The following is a 26,631-nucleotide window of genomic DNA, read 5'->3' as shown; positions in this document are numbered from 1 at the left end:
TTTCTTTTTTCCTTCTTTTTTTCTACTTTTTTCTACTTTTTTCTTCTTTTTTCTTCTTTTTTTTCCTTTTTTCGTCTTCTTTTTTTCTTCTTCTTTTTTTCTTCTTTTTTTCTTTTTTCTTCTTTTTTTCTTCTTTTTTCCTTTTTTTCTCTCTTCTTTTTTCTTCTCCTTTTTTTTTCTTCTTCTTCTTTTTTTTTTTCTTCTTCTTCTTTTTTTTTTTTTTTCCTCTTCAAGAGATGGAGTCTCTCTTTCTCACCCAGCCTGGAGAACAATGATATATATTAATGGCTCACTGCAACCTCAAACTCCTGGGTTCAGGTGATCCATCTTCCTGCCTCAGCCTCCCAAGTAGCTAGGACTACAGGCATACACCACCACACATAGCCCATTTTTAAAAATTCTTTTTGTAGAGATATAGTCTCTCTGTGTTGCCCAGGCTGGTCTCTAACTCCTGGCATCAAGAGATCTTCTTCCATCAGCCTCCCAAAGTGCTGGGATTATAGGCATGAGCCACCATGCTCAGCCATGCATGTTCTTTTTTGATAGCATTAGTGGATCTATTCAATTTCTTTTCTTTTTTTCTGTTTTGTGACACAGCTTTTAGTCTTACCTGCATTAATGGGTGTTTTCCAGACAATAGTTCATAATTATATTGGAGATATAACAGTAATTGTCTTGGCAGGGTTTTAATATATTATTAACTAAGTACATTAGAATGACTTGGGTAACCTCTGCATTAAGCATATTTCAAAGCCATTAAGAGCCCCTTGCATTAACGCTCTTAAAAATGCTAACAGGGATCATCGTTAGTTGTGAAGGCTTAAGTTGTAGATATCTACACTTATATTCTTATCAAAAATTTCTACATTAGCTTCAAGTATTCAAGTTAAAACTCAAATTTTGAGATTTTTGTAACTTTTAGCCGGTTAATTTTTTAAATTTAATATTTCTATGGAAGTTTTAAATTATGATCGTTAATTTATTTTTCAAAATGGAGTAGGGACAAAAATTCCTTGGTAGGACACAAGGAAAAAGAATGATTTGCTGTATCATATTAATAAAAAAAACGACCGCTCAGATTGATCATATGATAGCTGTAGTCCATTCGGTATTTGTTTCAATTTTAGAAAATCTATATAAATTATTGGTACACAGTTTAAAGATTGTTCTGCCTTTGGCTAATGACGTCATGCCCCACAGCACCAGACACTGCCCTGTGCACTACTGGGTAAACTCAAAAGTGCCTCTGGTTGGGTTGATTTAGGATGTGTGAGAAGCACTCACAGAGCCCGATGCCTGCTGCCATTTCACAACAGATGAGACTTTTCCTATCGACACTGAAGATTTTCTTCTATTTTTAATGTGGTTTATTTTTGGCTCAGACATAGTTGCTGTGATAAAAATACTCCTTTGTTAGAAAAGAAAGTAGCTACAGCATCACTTTTGAAGAACCATGAGCTATTAAAAAAGTCACAAGTGGTTTCATTGTCATGTTGGGGATAGCTCTTGATATCACTGTTTGAAGATAAGGTGACTTTTTTCCTGTTTTTAGGTTAAAATCAAAGAAATTGTATATTTTTATTATTATAGATCATAGCTACGATGTAATGAGTTCCGCATGGTGACCTAATGTGTAGTGAAACCTGAACTAAGTTAATAAGAACAGTGATTTTCTTAAATTTCTAAAGTTGTGCTATATGGGTGATACAGAGCTGATATTCAAATTATGATAAAGCTCTTCATATTGTGAATTATAGAACACTACTTTTTATAAATAAAGCCATTTTTTAAGAGAAACTTAGGAGTGACATAGAACTGATAAATGAGTAAAATAAGTTTTACTGGATTTTTGTACATAATCATCTCTAGAACTCTGGAATTTTGGGATTCATTATGCTGTGATCTACTTCAAATATTTTTAAATTCCAAATATCTGAATTAATAAGCCTTGTCTTTACAAATATGTGCCAAGTGGGGCAACATCAATGGATTTTCTAAAAATAATCTAAATAGCTTTCATTTAATGTTACCTGACTGCAACAAAATACATATATATATATGTGTGTGTGTGTGTGTGTGTGTGTATTTTTTTTTAAAGCCACAGTAATTAAAACAGTATGGTACAGGCATAAAGACAGACATATAAACCAATGGAACAGAATACAGGGCCAAGAAATAAACTCATGCCTATAGGGTCAACTGATCTTCAAAAGAGTGTCAAGAATACACAATGGGGAAAGAACAGTGTCTTAGACAAGGTACTGGAAAAACTGGATATCTATATGCAAAAGAGTACAATTGGTCTCTTATCTTACACCATACACAAAAAGCAACTCAAAATGGACTAAGGACTTAAACGTAAGACCTGAAAATGAAAAACTCCTAGAAGAAAACATAGAGGGAAAGCTTCTTGACATTGATCTGAGCAATGATTTTATGAATATGATACCACAAGCACAGGCAAAAAGTACAAAAATAACTGAGACTACATCAAATGAAAAAGCCTCTGCACAGCAAAGGAAACAATCATTAGAGTCAAAATGTAACCTATAGGATGGGTGAAAATATTTGCAAACCGTATATCTGATAAGGGATTAATCTCTAAAAATATATAAGGAACTCCTACAACTCAACAGAAAAAAAAAAATCTAATAACTTGATTTAAAGATAAGCTAAGGATTTGAAGAGACATTTTTCCAAAGACATATAAATGGCCAACAGATATATAAATAGATGCTCAATGTCACTAATTATCAGGGAATTACAAATCAAAACCACAAATCACTTCACAACTCTTAGGATGGGTATTATCAAAAAAACAAAAGACAAGTGTCAGCAAGGATTTGTAGAAATCAGAACCCTTGCACACTACTGGTGGGAATGCAAAAGGATGCAGTCCCTATGGAAAACAGTATGGAAGTTCCTCTAAAAATTAAAAGTAGAACTACCATATGATCCAACAATCCCACTTCTCAGTATCCAAAAGAATTGAAATCAGGATCTCAAAGAGATATTAACATTCTCATGTTCATTGCAGCACTATTCACAGTAGCCAAGATGTGAAAACAACCTAAATGCCCATCAACAAGTGATGGAGTTTTAAAAATCCAGACAGTGGGATATTATTCAGCCTTTAAAAAGAAGGAAATTCTGTCATTTGTGACAACATAGATAAACCTGGGGGACATTATTCTAAATGAAAGGAGCCAGTCACAGAAGGGCAAATACTGCATGACTCCATTTATATGAGTTATCTAAAATAGTCAAACTCAAAAAGGCTAAGAGTATAATGGTGGTTGCCAGGGGCGGGGGTGTGGGAGAGAATATGACAGGTGAGCTGAAACCAGACTATGAGGGCCCCTCCAGACCGCGCACTCCATCTAGCAGGAAACAGGGAGGCATCTTAGAGTGGAAACCAGGTGTAGGGGTCAGAATTTAGGGTGCTCAGTCATCAGGATGGGCTACATAATTTGCAAGACCCAATGCAAAAGAAACATGTGGGACCTCTTGTTCAAAAATTATTAAGAAAATATTTAAGATAGTAATAGCAGAGCATTAAACCAAGCACAGGATCCTTTTGAGAGAATGACCCTGTGTGACTGCACAAGTCACACACCCATAAAACATGCAGCCCCACAAGGTGACCAACCATATCAGTTTCCTGGGATGTGAAGCTTTCCTAAAACCAGGACAGATCTGGGCAAACCAAGACTCTTGGTCACCCTGGCAGGACCGAGATTCAGAAGAAAGGAATGCCTCCATCCTCCAGCTTGCCATTTTCCGTCCCTGGGCCTGGCTACTCACCTGTAACATTGGAGTAATGATGCCCCCATGCACCTTCTATCACAGCAGAAAGCATTTATCTAGGATTAAGATTCTTTGAGATTTCTGTGAAGTGCGTGTTATTATTTTTGAAGGTTCTGAAAGGAGGACTGGAAGAACTGATCTGGCAACTATGGGAACATTGAATTAGAAGGTGACAGATCAGTAAAGAGGCTACTGTGGTGACAAGGACAGTAACCTGGCCTCACCTGGCTGTGGGAGGAGCTGATGCCAAATCCTGAGGTTCCATGAAAAATGTAGACAGCACCCCGGTTCTCCTCCTCTCCTGGGGCCCCAATGGCCACATCCGTCAGCTTGTCCCCGTTCACATCCCCCAGCGCTGTGAGGGCTGCCCCAAAGCGGCCCCAGGGGTGGCCCTGCTCACCGTGGAGAACAGCATCACACTGCCACCGAGCCCTCTGCTGAACACAAACTGTCAGGCCCAAACCCAGGCAACCCCTTCACCCCGCATCCAGACCCCACCCAGCCCAGGTCTCATCAGCCACTCACCCCCCGGGGCAGGGGACACACAGACACCTGGCCCCCCCGGGTCTGCTCGTAGTAGTGGGGGGCCCCGATGAGGACAAGGTTGGTGCTGCCACTGCTGTCCATGTCCACGGAGCAGAGGGAGGCCCCGAAGTAGGAGCCGATCTGAAAGAGATGGGGCCATGATCATATTCCTCTTCCCACCTAAAGCAGAGTGTGGGAGTTTTCTCTCTGTGAAGGAAAACTGTGCCAGGTGGGAAAAGCCCTTTGGAGTAGATGTGATCTTCTGTACGATTCATGACGGATTTTCGTTTGAATGCGCTGTCAGCTAGAGGAGCCAATTATGGAGTCAGGGGACAGTGGGTGAGGATTTACCCCAAATGGTATTCCACAGGGAGATTATTAAGTAAGCAAAGAAGAAATTGGATTGGAAAATACAGACAGAAAAGCCTAGAAGAGCAGACAGGATACCCTTTCAATATAATGGAAGTCTTTAAGGGGGTAAAAAGTCAAAGTTGGCAGTCTAACTAATAAGGAATCACTAGTGCTACCCAGGAATATTTTTTGTGATATTAAGAAATAATGTCTACTTACCAGTGAAAGGATTTTTAAAATATGTTCAATGTTAATATATACAACTCTTCCATAGAATTCATCCATTTAATCATCCATTCATTCATTTATTCATTCAACAAACAAGGGTTTGCTACTTACTAAACACAGGGCTGGGCAGGAGAGACACAGTACCCTCCAGGGCCCTCTGTGCAGCGGGACGGGGGAGTAAACAGATAAACAGGAACAAGTTCTAGGAACTTGTGCAGGGAACATCATGCCATGACTCACTACCTGTGATCTTACCCGCCACACCCCTGAGGGAGACTCGCTGATAACCTAATAAAGGCATTTAAGTTTCATCCTAAAGTCAGCAGGATTTTGGTTATTTTTTAGGTCAGGTTTATTAGGGTATAACATACAAACAATAAAATTCAGCCTTTTTAGTATACAGTTTTATGAATTTTGACAAACATATAAAATCATAACCACTACCATAGTAAGATATAGAATAGTTTCGCCATCCCCAAAATATTCCCTCGTACCCCCTTGCAGTCACCTTCCCATCCACTACCGACACCCGCAACCACTGCTCTGCTTTCTACAGTTTTGCCTTTTCCAGGATGTTACATAACTGGAAATATACAGGATGTAGCCTTTTTGGTCTGGCTTCTTTCACCTACGATAATACACTTAAGATTCATCTACATTGTCACATGCATTAGTGTTAATAATTCACTCCTTTTTATTGCTGATTTGTACCCCACTGTGTGAATAGACCACAGTTGGTTTATCCATTTCCTAGTTGAAGGACATTTGTGTTTTTTCTAATTTTTAGTGATTATGAATAGAGCTACTACAAATATTCGCATACAGGTTTACATGTGAACATCTGTTTTCATTTCTCTTAGGTAGATATTTAGGAATGGGATTGCTGGCATGGTAACTGTATGTTATACTTTATAAGAAATATAAAGAATTAACTTTTTATGGGGTGAGATATGGGTAGAGTTTTTTTTATTTTAAGGCCAAAGCTAAGAAGATAAGAGGTTTATTTGTTTTTGACTGTGGATCTCCAATTGTTACAGTATCATTTGTTGAATAAACTCTTCATTAAACTGTGTTTGCTCCTTTATTGAAAATCAATCTGGGGCTGGGTGCAGTGGCTAACACCTGTATCCCAGGACTTTGGGAGGCCCAAGTGGGAAGATTGCTTGAGTTCAGAAGTTTGAGACCATCTGGGGCAACATAGTTAGACCTCATCTCTACAAAAAAATCTAAAAAATTAGCCAGGCATAGTGGTAGGTGCCTGTAGTCCTAGCTACTTGAGAGGCTCAGGCAGGAGGATCACTTGAGCCCAAGAGTACAAGGCTACAGTGAGCTATGATCATGCCACTGCACTCCAGCCTGGGTGACAAAGTGAGACCCTCGCTCTCAAAATAGAAGAAGATGATCAATGGGTAAAGTGTGACATTAATATCCTAAAATGGGGGGGGAGGAGACATTAAAGTATAGAGTTTTTGTATGCAGTAGAAGTTATCAGCTTAGACTAAGATGTTTTATGTAAGCCTCATCATGGCCACAAAGAAAAAACCTGTAGTAAACACCAAACATAAAGAGAAAGGAATCAAAGCATGCCACTACCAAAAAAAAAAAAAAAAATCAAATCACAAAGGAAGACAGCAAGAGAACAAGAATGAAACAAAGGAACTACAAAATAGAAAACAATGAAAAAAAAACAGTAGTAATAGTCCCTACCTATCAATAATTATTTTAAATGTAAATGGATTAAATTCTCCAATCAAAAGACATAGAGTGGCTGAATGGATTTTAAAAATCCAACTACACGCTGCCTACAAGAGACTCAATATAGATTTAAGAACACACATAGACTGAAAGTGAAGGGATGGAAAAGATATCTCATGCAAATGTTAACCAAAAGAGAGCCATACTTATTAATATATCAGACCAGATAGACCTTATGTCAAAACTGCCACAGGAGACAAAGAAGGTCATTATATAATGATAAAGAAGTCAAATCATTAAGAAGATATAACAATTTTGAAAATATATGCACCCAACATCAGAGCACCTAAATACATAAAGCAAATATTAGCAGAACTAAAGGGAGAAATAGAGAGCAGTACAATAATAGTATCATTATATAATAGTAATAATAATGGAGGACTTCAATATCCCACTTTCAACAATGGATAGATCATCCAGACAGAAAATCAATAAGGAAACAGCAGACTTGAACAACACTATAGACCAAATGGACCTAACAGACATATACAGAGCATTCTATCCAATGGCAACAGAATATATAATCTTTTCAAACAGACATGGAACAGTCTCTAGATAGAGCATATGTTAGGCCACAGAACAAGTCTTAAGAAATTCAAGAAGACTGAAATCATAACAAGTATATTTTCATCATCTCACCCCAGTTAGAACGGCTTTTATCAAAAAGACATAGTAATGAAATGAATGCCGGCGCGGATGCGAAGAAAGCGGAATGCTCGTGCACTGTTGGTGGGAATGTAGTTTAGTGCAGCCACTATGGAAAACAGTGTGGAGGTTTCTCAAAAAACTAAAAATAGAACTACCATATGATCTAGCAATCCCACTGCTGGGTATATATCCAAAAGAAAGAGAACCCGTATATCGAAGACATATCTGCACTCCCATGTATATTGCAACACTATTCACAAAAAACAAGATCTAGACTCAACCTAAGTGTCCATCAATAGAGGAATGGATAAAGAAAATGTGGTACATACACACAATGGAATACTACCCAGGATTTTTACTGCATTGAATCCGTAGGTCAATTCTGGAAGAATTGACATCTTAGCAATATTGGAATTCCAATATTCCAGTCCATAACCACAGTTTATTTAGGTCTTTGATTTCTGTCATTAGTATTTTGTAATTTTCAGCATACAGGGATTATGTTAGATTTATACATAAGTATTACATGGTCTTTGGCACTATTATAAATGATACTTTTTAATTTAAATTTCCAATTGTTCAATGACTTTATATGAATACAAATTAGTTTTACATATTGATCTTGTATCCTAAGAATTTACTGAAATAACATATTAATTATAGCATCTGTTTTATAGATTAATTATAGCAGTTGTTTTAGAGATTCTTTAATATTTTCTATGCAATAGTGTTATCTGCAAATAAAGATAGTTTTATTTTTTATTTTCCACTCTGTATGCTTTTTTCCCTTCTTTTTCTTGCATTATTGCACTGGCTAGGTCTTCCATATTGAATGGGAATAGTAAAAGTGGATATTCTTGCCTTATTTCCAATTTTAAGAGAAAAGCATTCTCTTCCACTTTTAAGTATGATGCCTGCTATAGACTTTTTATAAATTGTTCTTTTTTAGGTTGAGGAAGTTCCTTTTAGTTCCTAGTTTGCTGAGAGTTTTTAATCATGAAAGGATGTTGTATTTTGTCAAATTATTTTTCTATATCTATTAAGATGATTACATGTTTTTTCTTCTCTAATCTGCTATTATGGTAAATTACTGTGTTTTTTTTCAAAATTGCTTTTTTAGAGACAAAATATATCTAACTTAAAATTCACCATTTTAAAGTATAAAGTTCAGTGAGTTTTGATATATTCACAATATTGTGTAACCACCACCACTAATTCCAGAACATTCCATCTCCCCAGAAAGAAACTCTATATCTGTTCTCAGTCACTCCCAATCCCCACCCCCATCCAATCCCCTGGCAACCACAAATCTAATTCCTTACTCTATAGATTTGTAAGTTTTGAATTGGGAAGTGTGAGTCCTCCAACTTTGTTCTCCTTTTTCAAGATTGCTTTAGCTATTCTGAGTCCACATGGACTTTAAGATCAGCTTGTCCATATCTACAATATTATTTTTTTATAGAGATGGGGTCTCACTGTTACCCAGGCTGGTCTCAAACTCCTAGGTTCAAGTGATCCTCCCACCTCAGCCTCCCAAGTAGCTAGGATTACAGGTGTGTGCTACCGTGCCCAGCTCTATGTTGATTTTTCGAAAGTTGAACAAGTCCTGCATGCCTGAGATAAACCACACCTATCCTTCTTTCCAGTGTTTTCTTCCACCACTCCTCCCACCACAAACACCCGCACTCTCAACTCTGTCCATGCTCTCTCCTCCCTCCTCTGGTCCGTTTCTTCCCCCTCTCCTCCCCTTCACTTTTCTTGTTCTTCTACCTCAGGCCTTCGCTTAACTGTCACTTCCTCCAGGAAGCCTTCCCCAATGCTCTTGCATAAGTGCTCCTCCCATTTTCTCTCCTAAGTCCCAGACTATCCCAGTTTAAGCATTTATCATTCTTGATGGTAATTTGTGGGTGCCTATGTGTAGTGGAGGAGTTGACCAGCCCCCCTTCCTCATGTGATCCTGGACCACACACACAAAACAAGAAGTAGCATCACATCACACTTGACTTCTTGGAATTCCCCTACACATTCTCCTCCACCCACACCGTACGTGTGCCAGGCACTGACGCCATCAACAGTCAACATGTGTTGGTAAAACATTTGGAAAGACCATGTGAACGATCTGACTATTAGCAAAGAATTATGACAAGCTGTTTGAGTATCAGGGCAAACCGGTTTCACGTTAATTAATTGCAGGCCAAAAAGAACCACTGATGAAAATTAAAGAAACACACACAGAACCACAGGCACAATATTATGAGCGCAATCCTGTTTCAGGAATTTGCATGATTTAGGTTAGAGATTTTTGCCTCACACGTGAGTTCCCACAAAATATGCGACCATACTGCTTTTGCAGGTGTGACACTCAAAATATTGAAGTGCTAGGGCTGCACAGGGAGGGAGGAATAGTACTTGGAGCTTGGCTGGAGCAGGTCCTGGAGGTCCCCTATGGTGTCCTGCCCGCCCCCACAGTTGCTGGGTCATACGGAAGTCCAAAGAGCACTGGGAGAGGAACCAGAGTCCATGGGTTCCATTTATCAACAGATATGGAACTATTTTAATACTTTAATAACTAATACGACTATACTGGTTACAGCTCTGAGATCAGCTCTGTACAGGTCAAGTGTCCTTATTTATTTATTATTTTTAGAAAAGCTAAGGACATAGCATTCTCGAACACAAAGGTGGTCCCATGACTCTCCAGTTCAAAGCCTCTGAAGCCTCCTTTACAAGACGCAGCCATGAGCGGCATCTGGCAATGCCCATCCTGGAATCTCTCAGCCCCCACGCACCCCTGTTGGCACACTCACGCTCCACACTCTGCACTCACCTGGCTCCCCTTGATATTAGCGTTGAACTCCCAGGTGTCAGCGTTCTGTCTGAACATCACCACCAGGCCAACATGCTGATATCGGGGTGCCCCCAGAACCAGGCTTTGCACCCGGTTCCGCGAGATGACTGTGGCGGCATAACCTGAAGACGGTGGACTAAGAGGTGAAGTGCCTTCTCTGACCCCTTCTCCACCACGCAGACCCACCCCCTGAGCAGAACAATGGGGCAGCTCATGCCTGGTAGGTTGGGGTAACAGAGCCCTGCATTATATTCTTCTTTGTGAATATAATAAAAATTAAGTCTTGAAATTCCTGTCTTTAAAGCTATCCCAAAGGCCCATGAAAGATCCAATGACACCTACACTAGTTGAGTTATGCCACATCCTGACCCCTTCTTAGAGTAACCCCTGTGCTCCCCACTTACCCAAGTAAGCATCATTCATATCTGAATCTACCCTGGTTGTGTTGATGAAGGTGAATTTTTCCTTTGATGTATATAGAAAGGCTCCGCCAGCCCAGTCAAAACTCCCCACAGCACCCAGCAAGGGACCATTCTGGGAAAAGGGGTAGAACAGGCTTGGTGAGAAAGAGAGAAGGGACCACTGCTGCCCATCAAAGAGGTAACTCCCAACAAGGACCCATCACAGAGAAGAGCCTCCCAACCCTTGCACCTCCTCTGTCTCTTCTTCCTGCCGCCCCCACCTCCAATTTGATGAAGGACCACTTACAGAGGTGATGGCCGCACTGAAGCCTTCCTGAGACATCTCATGCTCAAAGGAGCTGGTACTTCCTGTCTGAGTACCTGTGAGGGAGAGAACTTTTTACATTAAAGAAAGCAGAATTGCCTAGAACAGGTGCTGGAAACTCAAATGCCTTTGTGGCCAGACTAAAGGCTCAAATGGGATCTTTGTTGAGCTGGAAAGCACAGGCCCCTCTTACGCCCCTCTAAGAGCGGCATCTACTCAGCTCCAGCTACTTCTTGCCAAGCAGGAGTATGGTCCTCAAGGTGTCTAATCTTCCAACGTTCCAACATAAGCCATAAATCCAGATCATGGATGAAATTCACCAATGATTAAATTCCTTTTATTCAACAAACATTTATTGAGCTCCTTCTCTATATACTGGGCACTATTTTAGGCAACAGGGATAGAATAGTGAACCAAACAGACAAATGTTGGCAACACATCTGAATTTTGGGAAAAACCCACTGTGTGGGATTTGACTCCCCCACACTCCAACTTATCAGCCTATAACCAAGACCTGCAAAATTAGAGATAAAAGTCTAGATTCTTTGATTTCAAAGGAAGTGACCACGTGAGGCCAGGGTGGCTGGGAGCTGGAGGCAGTGGAGAGAGAGTTGGTGCTGAGGGTCAGGACACCAAGGGTTAGGAGGGTCTAGTTTCCAGACAGGAATCTATGTTTTGGGGTGGAGGGTGCCGCTGGAGCTGCTCTGGGAACACAGACGCCTGCTCACCCTCAATCGCAAAGATCTTTTCCTGAAGCTGGTTCTGAATGGTCTTCAGAGCTTCAAAGTTATTCACCCGGAACACGTGATCACGAGATGGAATGGATGCAATGGTATTAAGCTCTTCTCGGGATCTGTCATTGCTGAAGGCAGACCCCACCTGTCACCAAGGAACAGAGACCAAATCAGACGCTGCCTATGGGTAGCAGTATCATCTAGCAAAGGAAAGAATCTGAAACATTATTTGTCAAATGAGAGAATGCACCAGAAGGCCCCAGGACAGGTCTGCAAAGCATAGGGAGCAACTGGGAGCTAAAACCCAGCCTTTGATCCATTTGCTGTGCCATGACTCCCAGTGGAAGGGGAGCCTCTTTCTTTATATGAAGGTATTTCCTACTTGCCAAGCCGTGCACCCATGATAATTTCTTTCTCTATATCACACAAAGTGCTATGGTGGTTTGATTACACTGAGATCCTAACTCTCTACCTCTTCTTTTAGCCAAGTCCTTTCCCCAAAACTTTGCTGTGCCCTCCTACTCTTGGTGGAATAATCTGCGTCATTCACTGTCTCTGGACTTGGCCATGGGTCTTGCTTTAGCCCATGGATGTTAGCAAACATCATGCAAACAGAGGCTTGAAAAAACACTTGCAACATTTCCTCTTGCTCTCTTGTTTCTCTGCTTTCACCACGAGGGCATGTCCAGGCCAGCCCACTGCAGGATGAGACCCAGGGAGCCGAGGAGCCAAGTCACCCCAGTTGTTCCAACGAAGGCCATCTCGCCCAGCAGGCAAACATGGCTGCAGCCCTCAGAAACGGAGAGAGCCCAGCCAAGACCCTCTGCAGTTGATTACAGATGTGTGAGTGAGCCCAGCTGAGACCAGAAAACCTGTCCAGCTGACCTACAGGCTTACTTACTATTTTAAGCCACTGGATTTTGGATTAGTTTGTTACACAGCACTATTGTGACAATAGATAACTGATACAGGCACATATGAGCTAGCAATAACCCTTTCCTCACTTTGAGTTCATCCCTATTTGCAAACTGAAGGGAGGGTGTATCCAACTAGAAACCCTCAGCAGAAGCACCAGGCCACATTTCATACCCCAATGACATAGCGAATGACCCTTTCTCTGTTTGCCTCGGGGATGACATCATCATATGTCAAAGGGTCACCAAACTTTTCTCCATCTGTGATGACGACTAGGATCTTAAGGGCATTCTCCCGGGCTCCCTTGGCAACGGAAAACAGTTCTTTTCTGTGCAGGGAAGAGGAGGGACAAAGTCAAATTCAAGTAGACAGAGATATTATTGATGTTAGGGAGGCAAGGTCAGCAGAGTCACAGACAGAGATACCGTTGGGCTCTGCCTAGGAGGGCTTGGTCTCCTCTGGGACCGAACACTGAGCTGTGGCTGCCCCAAGGCCTGGAAAGGCAGCAGGGGAAGGAAACAAAGCCTTCTGTGCCTTTGTGTACTTTTGCATAGTTTGGCTTTTTAAACTGAATATTATTACTTTTAAATTTAAAAAAAATTTTAAAAGAGATAAATTTAATTAGGCCTTCATCAAACCTCTCCTAGAACACTGCACCAGCTCTTTGGCACATCTAGGACTCTCGAGTCCTTCCTGCACTTCTGCCCCAACCCTCCCCTCACCTCCACACACACTGAAATCAAAGTGACCTTTCCAAAACAAGGTGTGGCGATGTCCCCCCACTGCCTAAAACCTCCAGTGGCTCCCCAGCTGGTTGTAAAGTTGCCTTTGCTGACCTGACCTTGACCGATCTTCTGAGCCACCTCTCCTGCACTTCCCCACGTTACTCTCACCTTTACTCACACTTGTGTTTTTATGAACACACCATGCGCAGTCCCTCCACGCCTTTCCCCATGCTGTTCCCTCCACTGGAAGCATCCTTTGCCCCAACGCTGTCTGAACAACTCCCTTCATCCTTCAAAGCCCAGCTAGAAATATCTCCTCCTCCTCCCATCCTCAGCAAAGAAGGAAGAGCTTACACTACTTTGAGGATTCCTGTGGCAGTGTGCGTCCTCCCGTACAGCTGTGTAATTGGCCTCACCAGCCATCTTGGGTTAGGGTTTTCCTGGAAATCTCTGAAGGTGAAATGGGTCCGGAAGGTATCAGAGTACTGCATCAAAGAGAACTGGGGAGGAGGCACCTGGCATTACATACAGAAGGTGTCCCCACTCCCTTAGGCATCTCCCAGCAAGCCCTACCCAAATCCTGAAATATCCCAGTTTCCAAATTCCTTCTCGGCACTGCCCCCAGTCCCTCTGCCAACAGCTCCCACTTCCTCTCAGTACTAGAGCTCAGCCAGAGATGTGACACGGGCTTCATCTCCCATGCCAACCCCTATCCGCCAGTCGGAGCTGCCCGCTTTGCAAACGGCGGAAGGAATGTCGAGGCTGCATCCGGCCGGAGCAGAAAAGAGAAGCAGGAAAGAGAAGCAGAGTGGGTTGTCAATCTGGCAGTGTCTGCAACTGAAGGCGAAGGGGGACGCGATGGCCTGACTGTCACGCACCTGCCAGCCTCATGTGGGCTGTTCCCAACCCACCCACGGGCCCTCACCAGGGTTTTGGACTTTTCAAATTGCTCCATCACAGTTGAGACAAAATCCTTCATCCGAGCAAAGTCATTTGTGTTGATGCTACCAGAGCCATCAATTAGGAAGGCAATGTCACTATCCTGTTGAGGACACCCTGCAGAAGAAGGAAAAGTATGAATTGATTAAGTAATTAGAGACTTGGTGCCTTTTTTTTTTTTTTTTTTTTTGCATGTCCCTGTCTGCTGGGCAATGAGATTAGGTGGTAAACAAGACCCAACCCACGCTCCCAGCTAGACAAAAACATAACCAAACAGTGGTGTGGGAAATTTTGGTTAATTCTACCCATGGGAGTCAGGGAAAATGGTGATATTTGACTGGATCGTAAAGAACAAGAAATAATTTGCCAGAAATATAAAGAGAGAAATAAATAATAGAAAAAAGACTAGCACATACATGGATAAGTTGAATGTGCCCCCCTCCCCTACCTCCACCCCCAAACCCACTTACTACCCTTCTCCACTGGGCTCTGTGGCCCAGGAGGCGGCCCACCGACCTGGGCCACATCAGTGGGGCTCCTTGGCCCTCCGGAGGGCTCAACGGGAGACTGGAGGGAAAGAGGGGAGTGAGGCCAGGGCGTCCTCCCGTGGGCTGCCTTCCTGGAGGCTGCTTTGGGCCACCTATGCCCTCGACAGGGGACCAGGGCTCCCCGCAAGGAGGCTGCCCCACGTGACTCTCTGGGTTCCGGTGCACCCAGAGCGCATGCCCATCCCACGAGCCTAGGGGCGGAGAGGTCTGGGCGCTCACGCCAGGTGCTCGGACTACCCCTCACGGCTTCCTTAGACCCTATCACACCTTTATACTTAGTCCTTTTGTACATGAGCCCTCTTCAAATTATTCTAATTGTGCCATCTGCCTAGCTGGGACTCCGACTGACACAGACGGGATGGGGCCCACAAGGACCCTGGTGGACTCCAGGAACGCCGTGCCCGGAAAGGGCGCCACCGGGGCGAACGTCCGCGCGGCGGGTGGAGAGCAGCGCGACCCTGAGCCGGGGACCGTGGCAAGGGCCTCGCTGCTCCCGCACGGAGTTTGGCTTCGTCCCTCAGGCCGTGGGGAGCCACCGAAGGTTCTTAGAAAAGGAAGTAAGTTGGCTTGTTCGTATTGGAGAGCGATTGCCGCCGCGGTGAGTTGGGACAGCTCCGCGCACGACTGCCACACGCCGCAAACAGCCCGAGCGGCGCGGTTACCCCGCAGGGCAGTGCTGCTCGGCAGCGGCCGGGAGGGGACCACGACACGCACGGCCACACGGATGAGGCTCACATGCTGGTGAAAGGTTCCGATTCCATTTATGTAACATTCTAGAAAAGACAAAGCTATAGTGACAGAGAACAGATGAGTGGCTGCCAGGGGCTGAGGCAGGGGACAGTGGCCCATAAAGGAACCGCACGAAGGAGGTTTTGGGGGGACCTTTTTTGTATTCTGAGTATGGTGACGGTTACACAAAATATGTTAAACATATGAATATGTTAAAATTCATGGGACTAAAAGAAAAAAAGGTCAATTTTACTGTATTGAAAAAATAAAATAAAAGTGCTCCAAAAAGTATTGGCTTTTTTTTTTTTTTTTTTTTTTTGTAACTAGATAACCAGATTCTAATGGTTATGTAGAAAATATACAAAGGAGACTAGCCAGGGAAATTTTTGAAAATCTCAAAGATATGTTACACGAAAGAAATTAAGGTACAGAACAGTGTGTATAGCATGCTACCATTTGTGGCACAAAAGTGTAGAACGCACATGTGTGTGTTTGTCAGTACACGGGGCACCTCCAGACGAAGACACAAGAGACTGGCAGCAGCCGTTTCCCGACCGAGAGGACGTTTCCACAGTGTATCCTTCAGTGCCTTGTGAATTTTAAACCAAGTGCATGCATGACATGATTTTAGTAAACAGGACAAAAATTAAGAAGTAGTCTTGAACTCCTGGGAGTGAGGTTGTTATAATGTGGAGGTTTCTCCCCTCCAAATCTCATGTTGAAATTTGATCCCCGGTGTGGGAGGTGAGAGCTGTTTGGGTCGTGAATGGCTTGGTGCAGGCCTGAGGGGATGAGTTTTCACCCCACTAGCTCACCGAGAGCTGGTTGTTTTTTTGTTTTGTTTTTGTTTTTTGAGACAGAGTGTCACTTTGTTGCCCTGGCTAGAGTGAGTGCCATGGCATCAGTCTGGCTCACAGCAACCTCAAACTCCTGGGCTTAAGTGATCCTAGTGCCTCAGTCTCCCGAGTAGCTGGGACTACAGGCATGCACCACCATGCCCGGCTAATTATTTTCTCTATATATTTTTAGTTGGCCAGATAATTTCTTTCTATTTTTAGTAGAGACGGGGTCTCGCTCTTGCTCAGGCTGGTCTCGAACTCCTGACCTTGAGTGATTCACCTGCCTCGGCCTCCCAGAGTGCTAGGATTACGGGCATGAGCCACCGCGCCTGGCCGAGAGCTGGTTGTTGAAGAGAGCCTGGCAGTCCTCCCCTCTCTCCGGCTCCCTCTCCCACCACGGGACATGCCTGCTCCCCTTTCTCCTTCTGCCGTGGTTCGAAGCTCCCCGAAGCCCTCACCAGAAGCAGAAGCTCGTGCCACACCTCCTGTGCAGCCTGCAGAACTGTGAACCAAATAAGCCTCTTTTCCTCGTAAGTGACCCAGTCTCGGGTATTCTTTTGTAGCAAGACAACAGACAAGACAGAAGTCTAAAGGGAGACGTGGAGGTGGTGGCTGAAGCCACAGAACTGGATGGTATCAGACAGGAAGAACACATGGGTGAGAAGGGAAGTGGAACCCGCGGCTCCTAGGTGGACAGGGAAGGCAGAGGGCGACAGCCTGGGGGTGAAGCAGGGAAGGCCCGGCAGGGCGGAAGCCAGAGGCTGGGATGTCTGAAGCCAGGACGTCTGGAAATGGCCGGGGCAACCTACCAGTCACACCAGAAAGCTGAGAGAACCTGAGGACAGAAAAGAGGTTTGGCACTGTGGGTGTCACAGATGCCATTGTCAAGAGCAAGGTCGGTGCAATGGGTGGACAGAGAAGCCAGACATCAGAGGGTGCAGAATCGTGAGATGCGGCAGTAGAGACGAGGTGAGAGCGCCCTTCCGAGAAGCTTGGCTGTGAAGGGAAGGAGAGATGGCAGATGAGGACAGACCAGATGCGGGAAGATTGTTTTCATGGCTGTCAGCGTTGGTGGCTGATTGTTTTAAGATATAGGTAGCATGAGCATGTTTGCATTCAGAGGAGGGGAAATTAAAGCTCCCCAAGAGAACGAGGGATTGAAGAAGTGGGCTTCCTAGTTGATGCAGGGGAGACCCTCAAAAGCCCAGGTGGAAGAATTAGTCACGAGAAGGAAGAGAGACAGATCTCTCCTAAAACTGGTGAGACACTGCCAAGGTGGCGCCACTGTGGAAACGTGACAAGGAGAAGGGGGAAGTGGAGGGAGTCCACGCCTGGGAGCACTTGTTTTCTCTGTGAAGGAAGGAGAGTTCTCTGTGGACGCTGAAGTACGGGGGAGCCAGGCTTGAGAAAGAAAAGTTGTAAAAGGCAAATATCTACCTTTGGTTCCAGAACCAACAGCAAAAAGATGGCCAAGCAGTTGAACAGAGCAGTGAGAGAAAACAGCTTGAGCAATACATGCTCTCTCTCTCTCCTCTCAACAAATGTTGGGGAACAGGGGTGTGGTAGGCAGCCACCAAGATGGTCCCCAAGATTCCCACCTCCTGGCAACGATACAATTGAACAGCCCACTCCTCTTGAGTGTAAGCTGGACTTTTCCGCTCACTTCAAAGGAACAGAATACAGCAGAGTTGAGACATCACGTCTGAGACTAGGTTATGAGGACTGGGACGCAGGTCTCGGGTGCCCACTCTCTTGCTCTCCTGCTCTCTGGTTTGCTTCCCGTGAGGGAGCCAGCGGCTGTTTGTGAGCTACTCTTGGGAGAGGCCTGTGCAGCAAGAAGCTGAGGGAGGCCTCCGGCCAACAGCCGGTGAGGAACTGAGGCCCTCGGGCCAACAACCACGTGAGTGAGCTTGGAATTAGACTGTCCCCTAGCCAGGCCCTCCGATGAGCCCGTAGCCCTGATGGAACAATTTGACTTCAATCTCATGAGCCACCTTGAGGCAGAGGCACCCAGCTAAGCCACGCCCAGATTCCTGACTTACAGAAACTCGGAGGTAGCAAACATTTGTTGTTTTAAGCTGCCGAGTTCGGAGGTGACTGTTCCGCAGCGGCAGATGAAGGGCACATAGCAGCGAACGAGCCGGACAAGCGCCCTGCTGTCTCGGAACCCGTTACAGAAGAAAGGACAGATGAGACACGGGTGAAGCATGAACATGGGGTACAAAGGTGGTAAAGTAGGCCCATGTGACACGAGTGGTGTCAGAATGGTTAGAAGGGCCACACAGGAAAGGCCTCTTCAAAGAGGTGACATTCGAGCTGGGATGACAGTAATGGATTGTCAGCTGAGATCCGGGGAACAGCAGGAGGGCCAAAGGAGCGGTAAGAGCAGAGGCCCCAAGGTGACGGCTGGCTGTGCTGCTGGGAGAACGGCAGCCAGAGGTGCGGGAGCATGGTGGCCGAGGCAGAGGGATGGGGGTGTCTGCAGAGGCCAGCAGGGGCCACGCCAGCCAGAGCAGCAAAGGCTGCGGTTGGGAGATCCAGGCACTTGCTCTGAGGACAATGGCTGGGACCTCTGTGAATTCAGGAGGCCTGATCCCTCTCTCACAGAGGTGAGTGGCTGCACCAGGACCCTTCAGTGCGAGCCCCTAGCGCCTGCCCTAGCCTCTCCCTCTAACGCAACCCAGCTCCCCACCTCTGCCCTAGACCTCTAATCACCCCCCAGACCATGCGAAGGCCCCAGTCCTGCCCCCACCCTGTCTCATGCTGCCCATCTGTGCCCTTGGCCAAAGGCCACCTACCTTTGAGGGTCCCTGGGAACCTCTGGGGCTCCTGCAATAGGTTGGATCCAAACAGGAAGCAGAAACCTTTCACATACGTGTTCTCCTTGCAAGTCTGGTGCACGGTGGGGCCACAGGCCTGGGGGACATGAGGCCAGTGAAAAGGGGCTTCCCCTGCTTCCTGCCCTTTCACCCACGCATCTCCACTCCCCACCAGTCCTAGGCCCCCCACCGCCCCCTACCCTGGCCGAGACCCTGCTGTGACCCAGGGCAACTCACCAGCAGCCGGGAGGGGTTGGTGGCAGCTGCCAGGGACAGGCCCAGGGACATGTTCACAGCCTCTGGGGGGGCTGAGGGGACAGATATGTACATGGTCACCCTCAGGGGGATTAAGAGGGGCTGTGTAGGAGCTGAGCAGGTCTGAGAGGTCAAGGGGCACCAAGGTCATGGGGAGGGAACGTGGAGGGGCTGCCTGAGGGTGTCTGGGGTCAGACACCAGACAGAGCAGAGCTGCACAGCCAGACCCATCTGCCCCCACCACAGATCTCCCGAACTCGAGGACTGCCAAGACCAGGTGCGTTCACAGGTGCGTTCCAGCCCTGGGGCCCAGGCGGGGCAGTGACTCACGCTGCAGGCGGATGGGCTCACACGAGCCTATGCTGTAGTCACACTGGTAGAGGCCGCCTGTTTGGTTGGCAGCCTGTATCTCCTGGGGGGCTCCAACCACCACCCTGTGGGGAGAGGTAGGAAGAGAGAAAACTCTAACATGTGGGGGAAACTCTAACATGACCACAGAAGTTCTACCACCCAGAGGAAAGTGGGGACCTTCACATGGATTCCTCCCATAAATAGGAGGAAGAATTAGCAAATTTTGAAAATGGGAAAATTATAAATCTCGGAACAGGTAGGGTATTTCTAAGCATAACACCAGAGGTCATTAAAAAATAGATAAATTCAACACACAGTCATTTTAAACAAATTTCTGTATGTGATAAACTGCCATAAGCAAAGTCAATAAACAAATGATAAGCTGGGCGGAGGGGCATGAGCAACTCATACCCCAGACTAGTTTCCTCAGTATATCCACAGCTCCTACAGACTGGTTTAAAAAGAAATAGAAAAATGAGCAACAGATAAGAAAAAAGGGTTCACCTTGCTATAAAAAGAGAAAGCAATTTAAAACTAAATTGAGATACCACTTCTCACCCATTCGATTTGCAAAGATCAGTAAGTCTGATAACACACCGGGTGGGCAAACGGGTGGGGAGGCCGGTGTTTTCATGCATTCTGGTGCAAGTGTAAGTTGTTGCCACCTCTGTAGGGAGTCTGCAAAAATCTGTTAAAATTATATATGCCTGTTTATCCTTTGATCTAGCAATCCCAGTTCTAGGAATTTACTTCCAAATACACTTGCACATGGGCAAAATGACAGCATTGTTCATATAGGAAAGGTTTGGAAACAATCTAAGTGTTCATTAAGAAGAGATTTAATGGGATGTAAAGTAAATTACAGTACCTCCGAATAATGGAATTGCACGCAAGCATAAAGCAGAAGGAGTAAGATCTTTATGTACTTATCAGGTCAAATTACCAAGATTAAGCGGGAAGAAAGCAAAGGGCATTATAGAGCAGAGACCAGCACACTTTTCTGTAAAGGTAATATTATCTCCGTAAATGCTGTTTCTGTAAAGAGAAATGCATTAGCTTTGCCGGCTGTAATCTCTGTCGCAGCTACTCAGTTCTGCCGTTATAGCTTGATGAGTGGCCATAAGCAGTAAGTTACAAGTGGACACGGTTGTGTTTAATAAAATTTATTTTCAAAAGTGGGTGGCAGCCTGCAGACAGTATAATGTGTGCGACAAATTGTGTGGGGGATGCAGCCTGGGAGGATGTATGTGTGTTCCAGGCGCATAGACACTCTCTGGAAGGACACACGAGAAGCCACTGCCCGAGGTCCCTCCCAGGAAGGGAACTGGGGGGAAGGGAGTGAAAAAGGGACTTTACTCTTACACCTGCTCGTGTCTTTTCAATTTAGAACCCTGTAACTTTATTAGCTATTCCAAAAAAAATCACTCAAGGAAATTGCCGCTTTTTTCAGATATTTAAGCCTTGGAGGGAAAGCGCGTGAGACAGGGAAGCCATCTGAGGCTCTTACCTGGATCCCTCAAGCTGGACCACGCTCTGCCCAAAGCCCCTTGCGTTCTCTTGGAAGGTCATTGGGTTTTCAGTGTCCAGGTTGAACCCTCGACATAAGGTCAAGACTGGAGGGGGCACAAGGGGTCGGGTCAGAGGAAAGGAGACAGTTAAGGAAGCAGGAGGCCTCCTGCTCTGTGCGTCTTCATGTCCGGAGTCGGCCCGCCCAGCGCCCAGGTGCCTGCCTCCCGCGTCCAGCCCCCACAGGCTGGGGCAGGGGTTGGCACGCTTTCTCTATAAAGAGCCAGACAGTAAATATTTTAGGCTTTACAGACCAAGAAGCCAATAGAATATGTTACGTAGGTTCTTACATAACAAGAGCAGAAATACATTTCCACAAATTTTTCATTAAGGGAATTCAAAACATAATTATTGAGTACAAATTTTCATAATACAGGTTTACTAAGGAGACAAATGGAATTCTTTGGGGGTAGAGATAGCATTTCACTTAACCGGGGTTCAAAGTTAGTGTTCCTTATCACCAAATGGATTGCAAATGTTCATCTGCAACCTACGGCTCGCAGACGGTACAAGAACAGTGGTGCCGTATCTGACCCCCAGGCCACCGTCTGCTGATGCCCCAGAGCCACCATCGGGGGATGCAGTCAGCACCTCTCTGACCTCCATCCTCTTCTCTGAGCACACAAACGGCCTCTTCCCCTAGTATTAGCACCCCGATGATTTGCTTAACAATCAAGTTTCCTGATACCCTTGATTAGATAATTTCCTTCCTATACAGCTCTCACGCATTTCCTTCCCTTCTTGTCAAATTCTCCACAAAACATAGGCACAGAAGGAAACAAACTGGAATCGTTCAAAAAACATTTACATCTGGGTCCTTGGAAAATAGAACTGGAGGCAAAGTGGAGGTGGTGAGGTTGAATCCAAGAGGAAACACCTGCCATGCACCCCTGGGCATGTCACTTCACATCTCTGGGCCTCAGTTTCCTCATCTGTGAAGTGACGGGACCAGCCAAACGGCCTCGCACAGCCTGTGAATGCAGCCATTCATCGAAGCTTCCCTGGCCATCCCATCTGGTCTGCCTCTACTCCCTGCTGCTTCTGGAATCCTTTATCCCTCCCCAAGTTCCCTTGGCCTCTCCCCAGACTAACCCCTGCATATGCTGTGTCTCTTCACTCACAGACCCAAAAGTTCCCCTCCACCCCACCCTGAGGGCCCCCCAAGCCCCTGGTGCACCTGATAACAGAAGGACTCTGCAAGCCATGGCTGGAAGGAGCAGGAACCTGGAAGGAGTATGAACACTATGTTGCGGGCACCACTGAGCCACTCAAGGAAGCCGCCAAAGCTGGGAACGGTAGAAAAAGAGAAGTGGGAGGCAGAAGTCTGCTAGAGACTCAAAGGAAGAGGGCGGAGATTCAGTGAGCACAGCCCTGCTTGACCTTGCTCCTGGGACCGCACACACCCTACCCCCTTCTTACCCAGCTTCCTGCCCCCACCATCATGGTCATTATCCAAAAGGTACCACTTATCACCCACTTGCTTCTGAGGTTGGCCAAAGCATTATGAAAAACAAGCTGAATAGGCCTAGGGCCTGCCTCCTGGAACATGTGCTGTAAACATTAATACAAACCAAACAAGTGTGGGAGGTCAAACTCTGTGTCTCCCCAAAAATACACTTTGCAAACTGTCCCTCCTCCAGCCCGTGGAAGCAGAAGCGCCCCTCAGCCGCAGCCATCGACAAGGACAACGCAAGTACAGGGATACCTGGTGCTTTTTAAACATTATTTTGCTTTTTTTAAAAAGCCTCAGAACCTTTGCCCAAGAATTTTCACTTCCAATAATTCATCCAGAGAAATAGCTAAGAAGTGCCATCAAAGATACACGTACTAGCTTATTTACTGCAGCGTAGTTTTTAATAGTGAAAAACTGGACCAACCTGAAGATTCAACAACAGACGAATGGTTAAATACTATCTCACTCTGATGCGTCCTCAATTGCATTGTGTGTAGTCGTTCCTGGTTCTGTTTCAATGACACGGGAAACACTTTCGGGAAACATACAGACCACCAAACCGCACCTTCATGTGACTGCTGAGGTGATTTCCATGCCAATGGTTCTTCTCACTGTTTCTCAACATATTTTATTTCTTTCTTGGCCCTAACTCTACTTTCCTAATAACCAGTTGGAAATAAATGTTTTCTGACTGAAAAAAAGTCCACAAAAATTCTGTACATTGTGTTTAAAAATATATATGTGCAGGAAAACCAAAATGTTAATAGTGGTTATCTCCAAAATAGTAGGATTCTGGGTACATTCCCATACCTATTGCTGCATAGCAAACCACTCCAAAACTTAGTAGCTAAAAACAGCAATTTATTATTGTCTCTCATGTGTCTGTGAATTGCCTGGCCTCAGCAGTTCTCAATGGGGTATCATGATTGCAGTCAGATCCTGACTGGGGCTAAAGGTATCCAAAGGCGCAACTGAGCTAGACTTCCAAAATGGATCGCTCACACAGCTGGCGGTTGGCTGTAGGCTGAGAGCTCAGTTGGGGCTGTCACTTGGAGCATCTACCTGTGCCCTGTCAACATGGCTTGGGCTCCTCACAGCACAGTGGCTGGATTTCAAAAGCAAGTGTTCCCAGAGACAGGAAGTGAAAGTTTCCGGTCTGGTAAGGTCTTGATCTGGAAACTGACCCACAGTCACTTCCATCATACTCTGTCGGTCAAGCAGTCACAGAGCTCATCCACATTCAGAGAAAGGGGACACAGATCCCACCTCTCAATGGGAGGAGTGTCAAAGAATTTGTGGTTATCTTCAATCTGCCACGGGATGATTTTTTCTTCTATATATTTTTGGTATCTAAAACCTTTATACAAAAACAGAATGACTTCTATAATCATAAACAAAAAATACCAGTAGATAATTTAAAACAACAAAGTGCCCATATATCTTAGCAGGTAAAAAGACTGAGAAAAGGAGGAACAAGGCCATGGGCCAAATGAGAAGATACCAACCAGGATGTGGGGAGCAGTTTAATAGATACGTTTAATAATGGGTTTGTTTTGGTAAAAACTTTCACACTTTGACCACTATAGGAAGATAAACTAACTTAGACATTGAGGCCCCTCCTTGCCCTAAACAGTGGCCAACCGTCCACTTTTTGTAAAGTTACAGGCAAAAACATAGAATGGCCAACCTGCAGAGCCTTTCTCAATGACCTGACCAGGTGCGCACAGGTGGGTACATATCTACAGGCTGCCAGCCATTCCCTCCCACTTGTCCCTCACCCCTACTATTTTTTTTTTTTCAAAAGGCAGAGCATGAGTGTAGTGGTGTCATCACAGCTCACTGCAACCTACTCCTAAACTCAAGCAATCCTCTTGCCTCAGCCTCCTGAGTAGCTGGGACTACAGGTGTGCACCACAATGCCCAGGTAATTTTTCTATTTTTAGTAGAGATGGGATCTCACTATTGCTCAGGCTGACCTCAAGCGATTCTCCCACTTCAGCCTCCCAAGAGTGCTAGGATTATACGGGTCAGCCACCGCACCTAGCCCCTCAATTTATCAAGCCACTCTTGATAAAATCTTATCTTAGGTTCCCCTATAAGCAAACTCTGAGATAAGAATTCAAGCCTAAGTAATATATTTGGAAGATGATCCAGGAAACACTGATGGGAAAGTGCAGAAGAGAAGGAGCTCATAAAACATGTGTGATGAAACAAACTGCCACTATGGACAACTGGAGCTCAGTACACTGAGGGGAAAGGAAGCTAGATTCTTATCCTTAACCCACATCAGGTATTGGTTGAGGGGTGCTCTCTGGGGCATCAATTCTCTATTGCTCCCAGCCCTGTCTTGCCCTCAGGCAAAGGAGGCTCCAGGAGCCGAGAGAGCCCTCAGGCCAGTAGTTGCAGGTGCTGCCAGCTGGAAATCTAGCTGGCTTGCATGACAATGTTAAACGCTGATGAGACACAGACGGGGCAACTGCAGCATCTGCTACAGGTGCTCAAATATTTTTCCATAGCACTTATCATTACATAAAATTATATATTTTAGTTTTCTATTGTCTGACTCCCTGTATAAGCTCCATGAGGGCAGAGATTCTTGTATATCTTGCTCAGTCTGTCTCCAATGGACAGATAGTTCTGGTTCATGATAGATACCCAATACAAATTAATTGAATGACAGAGAGGATTCTGGGAAGATGGCAGAGTAGGATGCACCAGGAATCCATCTCCCCACCTAGATGGCAATTGTACTGGCAGAATCTGTCTGATGTAACTATCTGGGAACTCTGGAGTCTATTCAAAGGCTTAAAACTTCCAGAGGATGACTTGGATGTAAATTGTGGATAATTTTGGTCAACTTCAGTTCTTAGCACTGTAATAGTTACCAATTTCCCACCATCCAAGCCCTTGGCAGGCAGCTGTGCATGGATTCCAGGAGCAGCTTGTGCAGTTTACAGAGCCAGGGTGGGCAATAAGACCCCATCCTCCAAATATCAGAGATCCATGCTCTGATTGTTGATTGTTGCTTCTGACCCCAGAGGTACAGACACACAGGCAGGACCGGCCCCTCCGCATTGTCACAAGCCCTTCCTCCTCTGGCTGAAGAAACTTCCAGGGGATTTAAAGGTCCAGGGCCTTTAAACCTGCATATGCTGGTTTCTCTGTCCCATCAGAGGTCCTTTAGGCTCTTGTTCGCTTTTCTTCAATCTTTTTTCTTTCTTCTCTTCAGACTCAATAATTTCCATTATCCTATCTTCAAGTTTGCTGATTCTCTCTTCTGCCTACTCAAATCTACCTTTGAATTTCTCTAGTGAATTTTTCATTTCAGTTATTGTACTTTTCAGCTCCAAGATTCCTTTTTGGTTTCTTTTTAGGTTTTATTCCTCTTTGTTGATATTTCTATTTTGTTCATACATTATTTTCTTGACTTTCTCTACATCTTCCTTTAATTCTTTTTTTTTTTTTTTTTTTTTTTTTTTTTGAGACAGAGTCTCACTCTGTTGCCCGGGCTAGAGTGAGTGCCGTGACGTCAGCCTAGCTCACAGCAACCTCAGACTCCTGGGCTCAAGCGATCCTACTGCCTCAGCCTCCCGAGTAGCTGGGACTACAGGTATGCGCCACCATGCCTGGCTAATATTTTCTATATATATATTTTAGTTGGCCTTATAATTTCTTTCTATTTTTAGTAGAGACGGGGTCTCGCTCTTACTCAGGCTGGTCTCGAACTCCTGACTTCGAGCTATCCACCCGCCTCGGCCTCCCAGAGTGCTAGGATTACAGGCGTGAGCCACCACGCCCGGCCCCTTTAATTCTTTTATTTATTTTTTTTGTTGTTGTTGAGACAGAGTCTCACTTTGTTGCCCAGGCTAG

The 26,631-nt window shown here is 45.1% G+C and overlaps 1 protein-coding gene across 2 annotated transcripts in view; it reads right to left on the bottom strand.

Moving 5' to 3' along the window:
• The window catches only part of LOC138394802 (integrin alpha-M-like), a 53,731-nt gene extending 31,165 nt beyond the window's left edge, over window positions 1-22,566 (bottom strand). Inside the window, exons 1-14 of one of the 2 annotated variants that reach the window (XM_069487236.1) lie at window positions 22,486-22,566; window positions 21,250-21,355; window positions 19,722-19,825; window positions 19,374-19,444; window positions 19,116-19,233; window positions 14,188-14,318; window positions 13,617-13,762; window positions 12,712-12,865; window positions 11,617-11,767; window positions 10,871-10,944; window positions 10,567-10,696; window positions 10,142-10,284; window positions 4,333-4,473; window positions 4,032-4,244 (exon numbers count right to left, since the gene is read on the bottom strand). In XM_069487236.1, coding sequence (XP_069343337.1) covers window positions 4,032-4,244; window positions 4,333-4,473; window positions 10,142-10,284; window positions 10,567-10,696; window positions 10,871-10,944; window positions 11,617-11,767; window positions 12,712-12,865; window positions 13,617-13,762; window positions 14,188-14,318; window positions 19,116-19,233; window positions 19,374-19,444; window positions 19,722-19,825; window positions 21,250-21,355; window positions 22,486-22,513 — 1,710 coding nt within the window. In that variant the 5' untranslated portion in view covers window positions 22,514-22,566. The remainder of the gene's footprint in view (window positions 1-4,031; window positions 4,245-4,332; window positions 4,474-10,141; window positions 10,285-10,566; window positions 10,697-10,870; window positions 10,945-11,616; window positions 11,768-12,711; window positions 12,866-13,616; window positions 13,763-14,187; window positions 14,319-19,115; window positions 19,234-19,373; window positions 19,445-19,721; window positions 19,826-21,249; window positions 21,356-22,485) is intronic. The other variant, XM_069487237.1, reaches the window with a different exon arrangement.
• Between the last annotated feature and the right edge of the window lie 4,065 nt (window positions 22,567-26,631).

The sequence above is a fragment of the Eulemur rufifrons genome, chromosome 14 (genome assembly GCF_041146395.1).
Source record: "Eulemur rufifrons isolate Redbay chromosome 14, OSU_ERuf_1, whole genome shotgun sequence".
NCBI lineage: Eukaryota > Metazoa > Chordata > Mammalia > Primates > Lemuridae > Eulemur > Eulemur rufifrons.
Note: the sequence above shows the minus strand (reverse complement) of the source record. Positions and strands in the feature narration are given on the sequence as shown.